Source organism: Lates calcarifer, linkage group LG12 (genome assembly GCF_001640805.2).
Source record: "Lates calcarifer isolate ASB-BC8 linkage group LG12, TLL_Latcal_v3, whole genome shotgun sequence".
Taxonomy (NCBI): domain Eukaryota; kingdom Metazoa; phylum Chordata; class Actinopteri; family Centropomidae; genus Lates; species Lates calcarifer.
The window spans coordinates 1,331,470-1,348,047 of NC_066844.1; the positions used below are offsets into that span (position 1 = coordinate 1,331,470).

General features: G+C 40.7%; 1 protein-coding gene across 2 annotated transcripts; it reads right to left on the reverse strand.

The window, feature by feature from the left end:
• Window positions 1–2,078: 2,078 nt before the first annotated feature.
• Window positions 2,079–16,578, reverse strand: LOC108901471 (butyrophilin-like protein 1). 2 transcript variants are annotated; one of them, XM_018702941.2, is made up of 6 exons: window positions 16,398–16,578; window positions 14,815–15,135; window positions 13,378–13,683; window positions 3,145–3,420; window positions 2,728–2,841; window positions 2,079–2,572 (listed from the first exon to the last, which is right to left on the reverse strand). In XM_018702941.2, the coding sequence occupies exons 1-6, from the start codon at window positions 16,495–16,497 to the stop codon at window positions 2,550–2,552; spliced, it is 1,140 nt and encodes a 379-aa protein (XP_018558457.1). In that variant the 5' UTR covers window positions 16,498–16,578; the 3' UTR covers window positions 2,079–2,549. The 2 variants fall into 2 exon arrangements, with proteins under 2 accessions (XP_018558457.1, XP_050930523.1); XM_051074566.1 differs by lacking the exons at window positions 2,079–2,572; window positions 2,728–2,841; window positions 3,145–3,420 and adding an exon at window positions 9,643–9,965 and having other exon boundaries at window positions 16,398–16,576.

The window sequence follows — 16,578 nt, forward strand, 5'->3', positions numbered from 1 at the left end:
AACCACTGCTTTAGGAAATGAATTTCAAAATTTTGAGGTTATTTCCGGCTCAGTAAACACAACACTGAATCAAAGTGATGAAGTAAAGTGTGAGTCAGTGTGAGGCAGCGGGAACAGTCAGAGTTTCTCTGTCATCAGAAATATCAGCGTCCACAGTTCAGAGATGTTTCACAGCAAATTGTCAGGTTTGACATGAAGAAGAGTTTGTGAGAATGAACGGTTCATTTCTCTGTTCAGGAAGGAGACGACGCCCTGAACATCCGCTCCCACACATATGATAAAGAGAGAAATACTGCGGACAGCGAACGCATCACCAACACGTTTTAACACTGATCTGTACTAATTATTACAATTCATGTAACATGTTTCATGTGTTCCTGATCTGATGTGACAGGTGCATCTGCTGCAGCACCTTTCTGTTTCCAGGCTCCAGAAATGAACAGATTCTTTTTCAGAATAAAGCTCAGTCTGATTCTCAGAGACTCTTTAGTTTTCTCACCGTTTCCATCAGCAAACGTTGTTCCAGACCAAGTCAGGAGACAGAGACACACGAGAGGAAGAAGCTCCATCGCTGTTGATCTCAGCTCCATCACTGCAGCATCACTGACGGAGCATCTAACGGCTCCGAGCTGCGTCACTGACTCAACACTAAACACTTTCTGTTTCTCAGCTTCCGGGGACCAGGTCCTTCACAAGAACCTGCACTTTGTTGCATCTCTCTCCTCCAAAAATATTTCAACAAGAGAATAAAGCTTTTCTACACAGTTAAGAAAGAATCCACCTGTGCTGTATTTAATATTCAGCTCTGTTGTTCAGAAGCTGAAACTGTCTCTGTGCAAGTGTTGAATGAATCTGACCAGTTCAGTCTCATCACTTTTTTTTCTCTGACCATTAGAAAAAACAAAACCTGATCATTCTAACTTCATGAAGGAGGAGGTTACAGGACTGTTTTTCATTTCAGCTGGCTGTTCCTAATAAACTGCTCACTGAGTTTCTAGCTTTGTTTCTAACTGTACCTGACACACTCTGCAGGGAGAGTTCCTCCTTTAGAGGACATGTTTCATCTTTCATGTGGGATTCTTCTGCTTTTAAAAGTTTGTTTCTCTTTTCTAATGAAACTTCAGGTGAGTGTTTTGAGTCTCTGAAGAAAGACGTGTTTCACCTTAGTGAACTTCCTGAGGATGTTTGACAAGACAGAGTGAGGGAGTGTGGGTTGACACAGAGGAAACAGGTGTGGAAACCAGAAGTTATGGCTTAAGGCCATGAGTTGCAGCCACCAACTGATTTTTCTTCTTTAAGGACCAGTGTGGAGGATTTAGTGACATCTAGTGGTGAGGTTGCAGATTGCACCGATGGAACCAACTTCCTGATGATCTCAGATGTGTTCAAACTCCTTCCACTTTAAATCTCTGCTCTTCTCCTGTGCCTTTGATCCATTCATTTCTTTCCTGCTGCTGCACTTTTATTTCCTCTGTCACTATAAGATACTTGATATTAAGGGCTGTACAGGGGACACACTGATTCCCAGGTAATATGTTGAACTGTGTGTGTGCAGCTCAATGAAACAGCAGGAGAAATGTACAGTTACTATATTCATTCTAACTTAACAGCAGAGAATCTCAGACATAATACTGCAGTTCTTGATGCTGCAGTATTGAGAACAAAGGAACTCACATTTTTACTCAGCTGTTTCCAGGAGAGAGGCCGGGGTTCTGCTGCAGGAAGGTGAAAGTGTTCACACCTGAACTCAGTCCTCTGATAGAGCTTCGCTCCTCCTCCTGATGTTCTGATGGTTTTCTTTGCCTGTGTGTTTGAAATGTGCTGTGGAAATAAAGCTCCTTCATCTTGTTGAAAATGAACAGAACTGCAAAAACTCAAAACCCACACCACCTAAAAGTGCTCCCCCTTCTGTGGAGTTGAATAAATCACATGTTCAGACACAAATCAGCTGAAATCTGTGAACGAGATCCTGATGATCCTGAGCTGATGTAACAGGTTTCTGAGGACAGCAGGGGGCGCCACAAATGAACACTCAACAACACATTTTACATAAGAACAACAGTCACGTCACAGATTAATGACGTATAAACTGTTTCTTTAAAAAACAAAGGCATATTTACATCATGTAAAGATGGAAAAGAAAAACACAGCACAGTGTTTTACATTGGACATAAACACATCATTACCCAGCAAACATTTCACTACAGGGTCACAGATCTTCTCCAACACACCTCCTTTACTTCCACAGTCAGATTTTCTCAACCTAAACAGACATTTTTACATCTCGTTCAGCCAATCTGCTCATGTCTGTTCTCAGGATCACAGCCCTGTAACTTGCAACATCATGTTTCAGATCCGGTTTGGTTTCCAGACACAGCTCCTCTAACTGTAACTTTAGATCCAGGTCTAAACTCTCAAACTGTCTGAAATAAGTGAGGAGCAGCTGAAATGTCCTCACTACCTCGGCCTAAAACTCACTAAGACTTCACAGCTCATGTAAAGGTAGATCAGGATCCTGATCAGGTCTCTGCTCTGACTCACTGGAGTCTTTAAAAGGTGTTTGATCGTGAACCTGCAGGAGAGAAAACAACATTATATTCAGGAAAATATCAACTGATCTGATCTGAGAGTAAAAACCAACAGAACACTGAGAAGATAAACAACTGTCATCACTCTGAACATTACAACATTATTATTATATTGATGTAATCCATTATTGAACCTTACCTTTAATACATCTGTAACCTCTGGCTCTAAGCACAGCCAGAACAACACCAACAACAACGAGAGTCCCAAGAACTGCACCAACAGCAACACCAGCAACCAACCCACTGTGCCTCCCTGAAACAGATCAGGATAAAGTTCATCTGAGACGCAGAACGTACAACAAACACTAAGCAGCACGACTACAACAGCTGCAGCAACCACTGCTGCAGTTACTAGAGAACTGTACTTAGACACAGTGTTCATATCATTTAGTGTGATAGAAAACACAGTTAGAAGAGTTAAGTATATCTGACTCAGTCACTTTTACACTCACACATTTTAATCCTAATTTAACTTCCATTCAGTCTGAACATGTGAACTAATAAACATGAACCTGAAACTATTTAAAGATTAAAATACAGACAGGAAGAAGCTCACCACAGATGAACACGTAGGTCCAAGCATGAGTCTGATGGCTGATTTCCTTCTGCGTGGCGACACAGCGATAGATGTCGGTCTTGGTCACAGTCGTTTGGAGGATGATGTCGTAGCGTCCGTCTCTGTCAAACACCTGTAGCTGAGCTGTGAGGTTGTGTCCAGAACCGTCCTGCCACTCGACTTCAGTTTGGGGAGAAGCTCCTCGAACAACACACTGCAGCGCCGCCCAGTCCTGTGTGACTCTGAGTGTGATGACAGACGGGTTCACAGCTGCACCTGTTAACACAGCAGAAACAGTCATTTACAGAGAAGCTTTAAGAGGCTGTTTGATGATGTGAAAAGCTCTTTAAGTGTATTTACAGTCCTGAGAGATGAAATGTGACCAAGCCTGTTTGATCAGAGGGAATCAGTCCAGATGTGGCTGCAGTGCTGTGGGGACGAGGCCCTGCCAGATGTGTATTCTGACTGTTTGACTAAAATCCATCTGGGACTCTTAAACCAGAGTCATCAGGAAATAATCAGGTGTTTTATTAAAGTACTCACCAACAACAAGCTGAATGTGGGATGTTTGACGACCTGGAAAATCACAGGTGTAGTTTCCACTGTCGGCCATCTTTGTATCTCTGATGGTTATGGAGGCGTTTCCATTCCTCAGCTCTTCTTGAAAATATGAGACACGACGTGCGAACTCTGGATCCTGACGTGGTTGAGGAGCACGATCAAACAGGAACACCTCCTTCAGACCATCTTTCATCCACTCAAAGCGTTTTTGCTCAACGTCCTCTTTGACGGAACAGGGTAAAGTTACATCACTTCCTGCTGACACTCTGATGATCTCTGTCTCTGGAAGATACAAACATGTATTAATCAGTGTGTTACAGTCATTCAGGTAAAACAACATTTAACTTGTGATATAATAAGAAACACTTTGGTTTAAGCAGCTGATCAATGAGTCAAATATTATTCCTGAACTAATTCTCCAAGAACATCCACCTCTCAGAGTTAAACTGTCCTGTGGTGACAGACGACAACAAAACAACTGTTTGCTTTTCTTCAGCTCTTCTGCTTTTAAGTTTTCTACAAAATTTACTCCAATATTTATTAAAGAGAACAGAGGTCACCTCAGGACAGGATCATATATTATAATATTAAACATAGTGTGAAGTCACAGGTGTGTTTTTTCTTTCTTTCTTTCTGTTGCTGTTTCTCATTCATTTCAAAAATTCATTTGAAATTTAAAAGACAAATAAGATAGAAATAGCACAGAGAGAGAGAGTTATTATTTCTCTGTGGTTATTTCCATCTCAATAAATACAGTAATATATAATAATAATAATAATAATAATAATAATTTGACATTTTTCAGTCACACAGAATAAAGTTCAGTCTCTTTAGTTTTCTCACCGTTTCCATCAGCAAACGTTGTTCCAGACCAAGTCAGGAGACAGAGACACACGAGAGGAAGAAGCTCCATGTTTGTCCAGATCATCTGAACATTAAACACTAACACACCGGACAGTTACCGGCTCCTAACGGCGCCACCGACTCAACAGTTAAACTTTACGGAAAGTCGATTTCCCAACTTCCGGGGCATCTCTTTCACAATAAGAGCGTCATTTCCGCTGATATCACGACTTGGGAAATCGGGGTAAAACCCGAACAAAGTTCCCCCTGAGGGAGTGGGGGTTGACACAGAGGAAACAGGTGAAACCACAGGTTACACCTGTTTCTAAAGTCATGCTGAACATGTTTAAACCTGGAGGGTTATTACCTTGATGGACCTTTACTCTCACCTCACCTTTACACCATACTCTGTGCTTTGCCTTAGATTCAGGAACCTGGTCCTGTCAAATATATCTTTATATCTCATATAGAGGCAACAACCTCATCATCTGCTTAAGAAATTAGGCTCCTGGTGTATTTAAAGAACCAACTGGTTTTCTCCATCAAGTTCATTCAGAACCATGATGCCAGAGTTTTATCAAAAACCAAGAGAGCTGAGCACATTCCTCCTGTTCTTTAAGATCAGTGTGGAGGATTTAGTGACATCTAGTGGTGAGGTTGCAGATTGCACAGATGGAACCAACTTCCTGATGATCTCGGATGTGTTCAAACTCCTTCCACTTTAAAACTCTGCTCTTCTCCTGTGCCTTTGATCCATTCACTTCTTTCCTGCTGCTGCACTTTTATTTCCTCTGTCACTATAAGACTTAATATTAAGGGCTGTATATGGGGTACAACTATATTCATTTTAACCTAATAGCAGAGCATCTCAAGCAAAACACCAAAGGTGTTGTGGTATCAAGAACAATGGACCTCACATTTCACTCAGTTGTTGTCAGATCTGTGTCACAGTCAGGAGAGGCAGGTGTGTGTGGACTGAGCTGCTGTAACAGGTTTCTGAGGACAGCAGGGGGCACCACATGAACACATTTTGAACATCAACATACTCACCAGCCACAGCCTTGAAATGTGGCTCAGAGACGTTTGCAGCTTCCTCCTCTGCTGACGGCAGCTGGACTCACAACATTCACACCAGACTCCAACAGATTCAGTTTCAGTCTCAGACCCCTCACTGTCCATCTGCAACATGCAGGAGTTTAAAAACACTCAAGTGGTCTCCAACCAAAATTCTAAATTTGAACAGTGTAGACAACATGTTACTGTACAGAGAAGGTGCAGGAGAGAGTCAGAGTTAGAAATAAGTTTTATTTGTGAAAATAAAACATCCACAACATCACATCAGAGAGAATAAAGTCCATATTGAGACTTGAAGAGTAATTATATAAAGATACTGTACAACTGCAGGATTACTATGACCCTACAACCAGTAGACAGTTAGCCTAGCTTAGCATAAAGACTGTAAACAGGGAAACAGTCTGTCTGTGTCCAACAGAAACAAATTGTTTCCCATATCCAGGCTTTATGCTAAGCTAAGCTAACCCTCTGCTGGCTGTGGCTTAAAGATACAGATATATAAACCTTTTCCATATAAAAAGAAACACAATTAAAATATAATTGTTAAGATATGTTAGCGAGTAATATTAAGATACTGAAACGTTCTGCGCTGGGGTGCATTTAAGCGTTTTGGTTAAACTGTGTCTGTGCTGTACAAGTTGTGTATATTTATAGTGCTGTAAGCATAGAGTAAATAGCTGCTTCCATAGAGTAATTTTATTCAAACCTCTTACATTTATAGCCTCTCATTCACCCTGCTAACACACACACAAAAACAGGCGGCCAACTTTGAGGGTGGCTGGAAGAGGGTTGGGATTAACCCACTGGAAATGACTCTTCCCTCTGCTCTTCCGTTAATTTTGTCTCGTGGTAAACCTGCAAAAAGAAAAAGATATTACATAAAAAAAATCTGTCTTGATCCTTTTCATCCTATATAATCTATATAGATTAACACACATACAGGTTTTATCTGAATAGCACACTTAAAGGCTTTTTTGTTTCCATAATGGAACCTGTTCAGTGTTGGTAGAAAAGGAACAGACTGTGTTTGGTTTCTGAGCCTCAGCAGAGAGAATCATTCTGGCAGTCCAGATGCTGTCAGGGAAACACCAAGACCAACCCTAAACTGTCAGAACAAAGATACCTTCTTGTTATGGTTTACTCAGACTGCTGAAGCCTCAGAATATATTTGTACATGGATTTGTTTCCCATCACGTACGTTGAAAGTTCATTAGGAGGGATCTTTTAATGGCCAGTGTGAATAGGATTCCAGCAAACAGCTGTTTCACTGTTAACATGGTCACCTGACTATTGTTTTAAGAGAAATGAGAAATTATAAATTTGTGAATTTTAGAATGAAATTGAAGATTTTAAATATAACTTGCCCTGATTACACCACTGAGCTCCTGACTTGTGTCAAGTGAGTGACATTTGGTATCAAAGCCCTCAAACCTCTGAAACAGTCTGCTAAAGCAACATAAATCAGTTAGCTCAACAACTTCATTTCATTTACTTTTTGAGATCTAAGCTTATTTATCAGCTTCATTTTATAACTTTAGTTTCTTGTTTCTTTGTTTTATTTATTATGCTCATCTTCTTGCTCTGTTCAGCCTCTCATCTTTATTTTGTGTTTATGCATCTTTTTCATTTATCGTCTCACAGCATGAAGGTTCTGGATTCAAGCCCCAGTTTACATGCTCTCCTGTGCCTGTGTGGGTTCTCTCTGGGTTCTCCAGCTTCCTCCAACAGTTCAAAGACAGAGACTTTATTTATCCCTTTGGGATGACTCCCTCAGGGAAACTGAATTTCCAGTAGCTTATAGATACAAAATAGGATTTTAAAAAATAATAAAATAAAATAAACAATAAACAATGCACAGTAAACTGTTAACAGGATAAATAATAAAACAGTAAACTCTTAGCTAAATATACAAAGTATAGACAGAATAAGATAAGGATGAAATACGATAAATATTGAGAACTGTACATGGAGATGCAGGTTAATTGGTGACTGTAAATTAACCGTAGGTGTGAATGTGAGTGTGAATGGTTGTCTGTATTTGTTGGCCCTGTGATGGACTGGTGATCTGTACAGGATGTAACCTGCCTCTAGCCCAATGTCAGCCCTGATGGATGGATATCACATCATATAACAGATTTCAGTTTCCACCATTGTTGACCATAAAGGAATAATGATAAAATATCACTGAAGCTCACTGCCAAATGAAGAGCTGTGACTCTTTAGTGTCTGTTCATTATGAATATGCTGATGTGTTATTTAAACTTACCTTTCTTAAATCTGTGACGTCTGGTTCTAACAGCTAGAACACCACCAACAATAAAGAGAGTCCCAAGAACTGCACCAACAGCAACACCAGCAAACCAACCCACTCTGACTCTCTGAAACAGATGAGGATAAAGTGAATGTCAGACTCAGAGTGTAACAGCAGATCAGGTGCAGCAGGTTGGACATCACAGCCTTCACAAAGACAACAACTAACTGTGTCCATGCTCCTAGAATCTCAAACTCTCAGCAGATAAAACAGCAGTGGGATGAATGTGAGCAGCACAGTGATGTCAGCCTCCATCTTCTGTCCACTCTCCTCCTGCTCGGCTGCTCAGCTCAGAGCTTGGTTCTGGTTTTGCTCACAGTAGTGAGGAGGCTCATGTTGCAGCATCCTCCTCTTTCTGACACGTGTTCTTCATCAGTAGGAACATGTTTGGAATATTGTACTTTTTACTCCACTACATTCATCAGACTGATAAACTCTACTCTAACACTTTCCATCAGAGTCAGCTCACACACTTCCTCCATTATCTATTCCACCTTCAGCTGTACTGTAGGTTGTGTAGTGAGCTGGTTTTGTCATTAGCAGCTGTAAATATTTCTACAACAGAGCTCTGTGGAACAACTAGTTTGTGTGGTGGAACCCATTTGAATCCAGTGATGCAGAAATCTCCTCTATGTAACCAGTTGAGTTAGAAGCAGTCAAACCAAGTGTGAATCTACAAACAGCTGCTGCATCCAGCTCCAGGACTCTGATCTGAACCAGACGCCTCAAAGAGACTGAGAACAGAAACAGTACAGGCAGCCTGTGGAGCCTCACTACAGGACTTGTTCTGTGTTTGTCTTCATCTCAACTGGAAAGTATCCACAGACTGGAGAGAACAGAGGCTCAGAGTCAGAGCTCAGCTTCACACGCTGCTGCAGTGAATGAACCGAGTGTTAGGAAGCTACAACCTGATTAACATGTTGCTCACACAGGACTCTCACTGTGACGTGATGGGAACTCAACACAATGTCACATGATTCAGTCAACAGTTCACCTCTGAAACCTTTACGTGCCTTCATGGTGTCGAGTTATTACCAGAGTCAGAGTATGATCCTAGTTTCAGTCTGACTTTAGTTTCTAGTTAAAATCAGAGAATGAAATCATCAATAACTAAAACCTGATCTCCATCTTTCAGAGTCCTCATGTTGTTTGTTGTGATTCATGAGACTCTGCTGCTGTCAAACTGTCATCTCCCCTCAGGATGAATAAACTCTCTGTGTCTCTGTCTGATCTAATTCCAGCTGATAAGAGCTTCAGTCAGTCTCAGTATATTCTGGTGACACCTGTGTTACATTCATTCTTCTTCTCTGAAGCTTTTTTCTTTTCTCTTGTGGAACAGAAACGTCTCTGATTCTAATGATTTCAGTCTAAATCGGCCTCGTGTGGTGTTTTCATGTCTCTGCTCAGGATCAGGTTACACCAGCTATTTCTACACCTGTTACTGTGTGTGTGTGTGTGTGTGTGTGTGTGTGTGTGTGTCTGTGTGTGTGTGAGATCAGACTGATCTCAGACTTTACTACAAACTCCAGTTGTTTCTGTTCTTTCCCTCCACAGCCTCTCATTCTTCCTCTGATCTCTGTAGATTCATGAAGTGGAGTCTCAGAGCCTCACAACAAATCTGACTCAGCCTCAAACATTTTACACGCAAACGTTTTGATCTCAGTTTGCTCTGTATTCAGTCTAAATACATGAATAACAACAAATTAACAATTAAAATAATGTGACTATAAAAACAAAAATACAAGAAACTCACCATTGATAGACACAAAGGTCTCATGATAAGTCTGATGGCTGATTTCCTCCTGTGTGGCGACACAGCGATAGCGGTCGGTCTTGGTCACAGTAGTTTGGAGGGTGATGTTGTAACGTCCTCCTCTTTCAGTGACCAGTGGTTCCTCAGCAGGAAGGATGTTTCCAGAACTGTCTTTCCACTCTACTTTAGGTTTGGGAGAAGCTCCTCGAACAACACACTGCAGCAGTTCTCCATCCTTTGTTTCACCAAGTATCCTGATGGATGGCTCTGGAGCTGCACCTGTGAACATGAATAACAACTTATTAGGAAAACTGACAGGAAATATAATACAATACCTTTAAGTTTACCTCCTCTCTGCTTGTATATGTTGATTGCAGTGTATTTAAAAGAAAACACATGAACAGAGAAGAAGGAGAAGACACAACACAAGCACTGGTTTCAAATACCTGCACAGTTTGATAGGACATGAGATATAAAATCATTTTGATTTTTTCAGTAACTATTCACAACTGTAAACACAATTTCTGATTCATATCATGACAATAAAGAAATGTGGAAAATCTATGAATCTCTGATCAATTTCTTTCTTGAATTGAAATATTACAGTCTAATGTTAATGAACACACCTTAGTGTGGAGCTCACACACTATAACTCTATACTACAACACTTTCCATCAGAGTCAGCTCACACACTTCCTCCATTATCTATTCCACCTTCAACTATAGAAACCTTAAACTCACTGCTGCTCTACAATCTGTACTTTACTGTATTTATTATTAGACACTGACATTCTGCACAGTTCTTACTGCACTCCAACCTTTAACCTACACACTGGATTTATCATTAATGCTGTTTCTGCTCTATATACTGTGTATTTTGACTCTTACTTGAACTTTAGTTTTTCCACTTTATGCTCCTTCTACTCCTCCACATTACAGAGGGAAACATTGAACCTTTACTCCACTAATTTAGCTTCAGTTACCTTTAAGATGAAGATTTTACACAATAGATCACAGAACAAGCTTTTAAAACTGAGTTCTTTTATTTGGTCTGGACAGTTTGCAGTCTGATTAAAGTCTACACAGATCAAGGTGGTGAACAGGTGAACTGTCTCCACTCATTAAACAGTGACGTCATCAGAATCAGGACTCACCTGGGATGTTTTCATCTCTTCTGTCTTTTAACCTTTTAAAGTGCGCAGGTTGCCTGCGACCTGACATTTACATGTAAACTGAATAAATCAATCAACTCTATATTTTCATGTTGACTGTTGACGTAAACACGGACATATTATACCTCGTTTGAAAGATCCAATTTTCAGTTTTTCAATTTATTAAAGAAACTAAATGACGGATTTACACGATAAACACGTGAACGTCTCACTTTCCGGCAGTAACCAGTTAGCAATGAACCTGCTAACCTGTCTCGCTGCAGTTAAAAAGCATTTCTAGGTCGAAAAACAGACATTTAAAGACAAACTGGGCTCATTTTAAAGAACAGAAACTCACCGATTAAATCCAGCTCGTTTAAATTCAAGCGGAAGTAAAAATAAGCAGAATAAAAGTGGATTATTTCCCTCGTTTAGTTTTAACGCTGCTCCTCAAACTTCCAAAACAACGACATTTCAGTCCATTTTAAAGAGTTGACCAAATATTTGAGCAATGATGTTCAGTATCTCTGAAATCGGTAAACGCCCACGAACAAAACAAACCAATCAGCTTCTTTCTACGACATAAAGTGACGAACCTAACGGACTTTTAACTCCATCAACCAATCAGAGGAGCGCATCTTTACGCGAGCTCACACTGGGTTTTATTGACAGCTACTTTTATCCAATAGAAAGTCAGCACCGTGAAAACACTCTGAGTTTGGAGCCGGTAAAATTACCTGTCTGACCATATATGGAAGTTCATGTAGTTGGACTTCCTGTGGTGGTGGGACACCCACATAACAGAGAAAGTTTTTCATCAGTCAAAAGAGACGTGATTCAATGAAACTAAATCTGTCAATCTTTATCTAAATATGAACAACATCTGCTTTTAGTCAACTTGAACATTGAGGGACATTTTTTCAGCTTCATAAAGACATTTCTCATCATTATTTGGTCACTTTGGAGAGGTTTTAGAAAGCTCTGTAGTCATCTGATGGAGATGCTCTGTACTGCACTTTCTGAAATATCTCACACACACTTCTGTCTATCAACATGAAATTTGGTTCAGATATTGTCGACAAGTGGAGGGAGAGATCCTGTGAGTTTCAGCCTGATAGCTCTTATTATGACTGAGTTATTGCATTTGAAATATGAAGTAAAAGGAGAAGAAGAAGAAGAGAGCTTCTGTTGTTTTCTGTTGAATCTTTCAGCAGTTCAACAGCCTCAGAGCTGTAAGTAAGATCAACACACCTGAGAAAACCTCTGAGAGTCTGTTTGACACTGATTCAGTGGAAATGTATCAGCTCCTCATGGTCTTTGTATTATACACAGTTTAAAATGGGAGAGTATTAAGAGACAGAGGTGCACATCATTAAAATGAACCCTAAGAGATTAAGGGACCATCTGAAAGGCAGAACAGAACATATGTTAGTGTGTTTGTGTGAGATCATCAACTTAGCAGACAGGAAACACAAACAGTGAGTCATTACCCACTGTGGTGGTGGGGGGGCATATACAGACAAACCATTCACACCTACAGTTAATTTAGAGTCACCAATTAACCTTCATGTATGTAGAGGAAGTGAGAGAAGAGGGAGTGAGTAAGGAGGGAGAGTCAAGCAGAGACAGGAGACAAAGTGAATGTGCTCTGATCCTCCTTGAATATATTACAGGTTTGACTTGTTTATTATTGATACTGAAATCTGAACAGAGTAAGAACCAGTTCAGAAATCCAACTTTAAAAAAGGATCAAAGACAGAAAATGTCTGAGATAAAATATAAATCTGTCACAGGTTCAGTGTCAGAGGTTAAACGAAACACAACATGAAGTCCAGTTGTTTCTGTTATTTCCCTCCACTCTCTCATTCTCCCTCTGTTCTCTGTAGATTAATCTCAGGGCCTCAGTATAACTGTGATGATCTCATGTAGTTTGGAACATTTTCAGTTTGCTTGATGTGTCTTTAGCCTCTTTTACTCAGCCTTTTCAAGGCATGAATATTGAGCTGTTATTCCACCTTATACCATTCTGTATAAAAGGTAGGGAGGCAGAAAGCAGGGACCTCATCCTGCCACCTTTAGACGTGGTTACAGAGGCTAATCCACGTCTGTGTAAAAGGACAGACACTGACCACAGCTGAAGATTACACAATGCTGACATGATTAAATCACACACAGAGGTGACATTACACCTTCATGTGGTTCTGTGTAAATAAACAGAGGCTGCATATTCCAGGAAGACACTGATGATCTGAAAACCTCTTTGACTGAAACATACTGAAGCTGTTAGAGTCAGAGGAGGTGAAATGTGAGTGAACTCACTCTCACTTCATCTACTACAGACTGCTGGAAGCTGATTGTAAAGACTGACACAAATAAAAACCAAGCCTGTTTGATCAGAGGGAATCAGTCCAGATGTGGCTGCAGTGCTGTGGGGACGAGGCCCTGCCAGATGTGGATTCTGACTGTTTGACTAAAATCCATCTGGGACTCTTAAACCAGAGTCATCAGGAAATAATCAGGTGTTTTATTAAAGTACTCACCAACAACAAGCTTGATGTGGCATATTTCCTGACGACCTGGAAATTTACAGGTGTAGATTCCACTGTCGGCCACCTTTGTATCTCTGATGGTTATGGAGGCGTTTCCATTCCTCAGTCCATCTTCTGAATATGAGACACGATCTTTGAACTGTGGATCTTGACCTGATAGACGACTACTATCATACACCAACACCTCCTGCTGACCATCTTTCATCCACTCAATGCGTCTCAGCCCAATGCTCTCTCTGGAGCTGAGGGAACAGGGTAAAGTTGCATTTCTTCCCTCTAACACGATGATCTTTGTCTCTGGAAGATAAAAACATGTATTAATCAGTGTGTGAGTCATTCAGGTAACAAGTTTGTTGTTATAACAACAGATCAATTAACAATATAACCAGAAACTTTCACACATTTATTTCTAATTCTTATCTGAGGTTTTTATTGTTACATTTCTTTCCTCACTCTTCACAGTGGTCTTTTAGCTCAACCTCAGGGACACACACTCACTAATCATTAATAATAATGAATTAGAACAACATGTATTTGACTGTGTTCTGCAGCTGAGGAACTGAGAACATTTCTAAGTCTGAATAAAGAGATGTGACCACAGCCAGCTCTCATCATCTGCCTCATACTACAGAGAATCTCTGTCCACAGTATCAAACACTCTCATCAACGAATGGATGAAAAATAAAAATGATCTTTTAGCCTGATGTGTGTGAGATCAGATGTCAGACTGTCTGTTATAACCAGGAGGAGAAAGCTGCCTTCAGGTCACTGGTGGGTCTGAACGACTGGAAACTGAGTCAGTCTAGACCAGAGGCTGTTTCCTCCAGGTTTTCAAACCTCACCCAGCGCCATGTTTGCGCACATGAGCAGTTTGACGGTGATGAGGAAGTCAGAGCCTCGACACAGAGACAGGACTGATCCTCCTCATGTAAAACAAACCTCTATGATTCTGGATGTTAAGTTCAGATTCATGTGGTGTTTAATCAAACCTGAACCTTCCTGTGTTTTCACTGTATCTGAACATCATGTCTGAGAAACAAAGACAGAAAGAGAGCGAGGAAAAGAAAAGAGAAAAACCGGAACTCAGCATCTTATTCCTCTGTGTTACTTCCCTCTGAATAAACAGAATAAACCAAAGTGAACTAAGAGTCAGTGTGAGGCAGCGGGAACAGTCAGAGTTTCTCTGTCATCAGAAATATCAGCGTCCACAGTTCAGAGATGTTTCACAGCAAATTGTCAGGTTTGACATGAAGAAGAGTTTGTGAGAATGAACGGTTCATTTCTCTGTTCAGGAAGGAGACGACAGCTGCAGTGCTGTGGGGACGAGGCCCTGCCAGATGTGGATTCTGACTGTTTGACTAAAATCCATCTGGGACTCTTAAACCAGAGTCATCAGGAAATAATCAGGTGTTTTATTAAAGTACTCACCGACAACAAGCTTGATGTGGCATTTTTCCTGACGACCTGGAAATTCACAGGTGTAGTCTCCACTGTCAGTCAGCTTTGTATCTCTGATGGTTATGGAGGCGTTTCCATTCCTCAGTCCATCTTCAAAATATGAGACACGACCTTTGAACTGTGGATCTTGACCTGAGAAACCATTATTGGAGTGAACTCCACCATCATACACCAACACCTTCTTCTGACCACCTTTCTTCCACTCAAAGCGTCTCAGCCCAATGTTCTCTCTGGAGCTGAGGGAACAGGGTAAAGTTGCATTTCTTCCCTCTAACACTCTGATCTCTGTCTCTGGAAGATAAAAACATGTATTAATCAGTGTGTTACAGAGTCATTCAGGTAAGAAGTTTGTTGTTATAACAACAGATCAATTAACAATATAACCAGAAACTTTCACACATTTATTTCTAATTCTTATCTGAGGTTTTTATTGTTACATTTCTTTCCTCACTCTTCACAGTGGTCTTTTAGCTCAACCTCAGGGACACACACTCACTAATCATTAATAATAATGAATTAGAACAACATGTATTTGACTGTGTTCTGCAGCTGAGGAACTGAGAACATTTCTAAGTCTGAATAAAGAGATGTGACCACAGCCAGCTCTCATCATCTGCCTCATACTACAGAGAATCTCTGTCCACAGTATCAAACACTCTCATCAACGAATGGATGAAAAATAAAAATGATCTTTTAGCCTGATGTGTGTGAGATCAGATGTCAGACTGTCTGTTATAACCAGGAGGAGAAAGCTGCCTTCAGGTCACTGGTGGGTCTGAACGACTGGAAACTGAGTCAGTCTAGACCAGAGGCTGTTTCCTCCAGGTTTTCAAACCTCACCCAGCGCCATGTTTGCGCACATGAGCAGTTTGACGGTGATGAGGAAGTCAGAGCCTCGACACAGAGACAGGACTGATCCTCCTCATGTAAAACAAACCTCTATGATTCTGGATGTTAAGTTCAGATTCATGTGGTGTTTAATCAAACCTGAACCTTCCTGTGTTTTCACTGTATCTGAACATCATGTCTGAGAAACAAAGACAGAAAGAGAGCGAGGAAAAAAGAAAAGAGAAAAACCGGAACTCAGCTTCTTATTCCTCTGTGTTACTTCCCTCTGAATAAACAGAATAAACCAAACTGAACTAAGAGTCAGTGTGAGGCAGCGGGAACAGTCAGAGTTTCTCTGTCATCAGAAATATCAGCGTCCACAGTTCAGAGATGTTTCACAGCAAATTGTCAGGTTTGACATGAAGAAGAGTTTGTGAGAATGAACGGTTCATTTCTCTGTTCAGGAAGGAGACGACGCCCTGAACATCCGCTCCCACACATATGATAAAGAGAGAAATACTGCGGACAGCGAACGCATCACCAACACGTTTTAACACTGATCTGTACTAATTATTACAATTCATGTAACATGTTCATGTGTTCCTGATCTGATGTGACAGGTGCATCTGCTGCAGCACCTTTCTGTTTCCAGGCTCCAGAAATGAACAGATTCTTTTTCAGAATAAAGCTCAGTCTGATTCTCAGAGACTCTTTAGTTTTCTCACCGTTTCCATCAGCAAACGTTGTTCCAGACCAAGTCAGGAGACAGAGACACACGAGAGGAAGAAGCTCCATGTTTGTCCAGCTCATCTGAACATTAAACATTGTAACTTCAGTAACAGACAGATAACGGCTCCTAACTGCGCCACAGACTGAACAATAAATACTTTCACTTTCACTTCAACT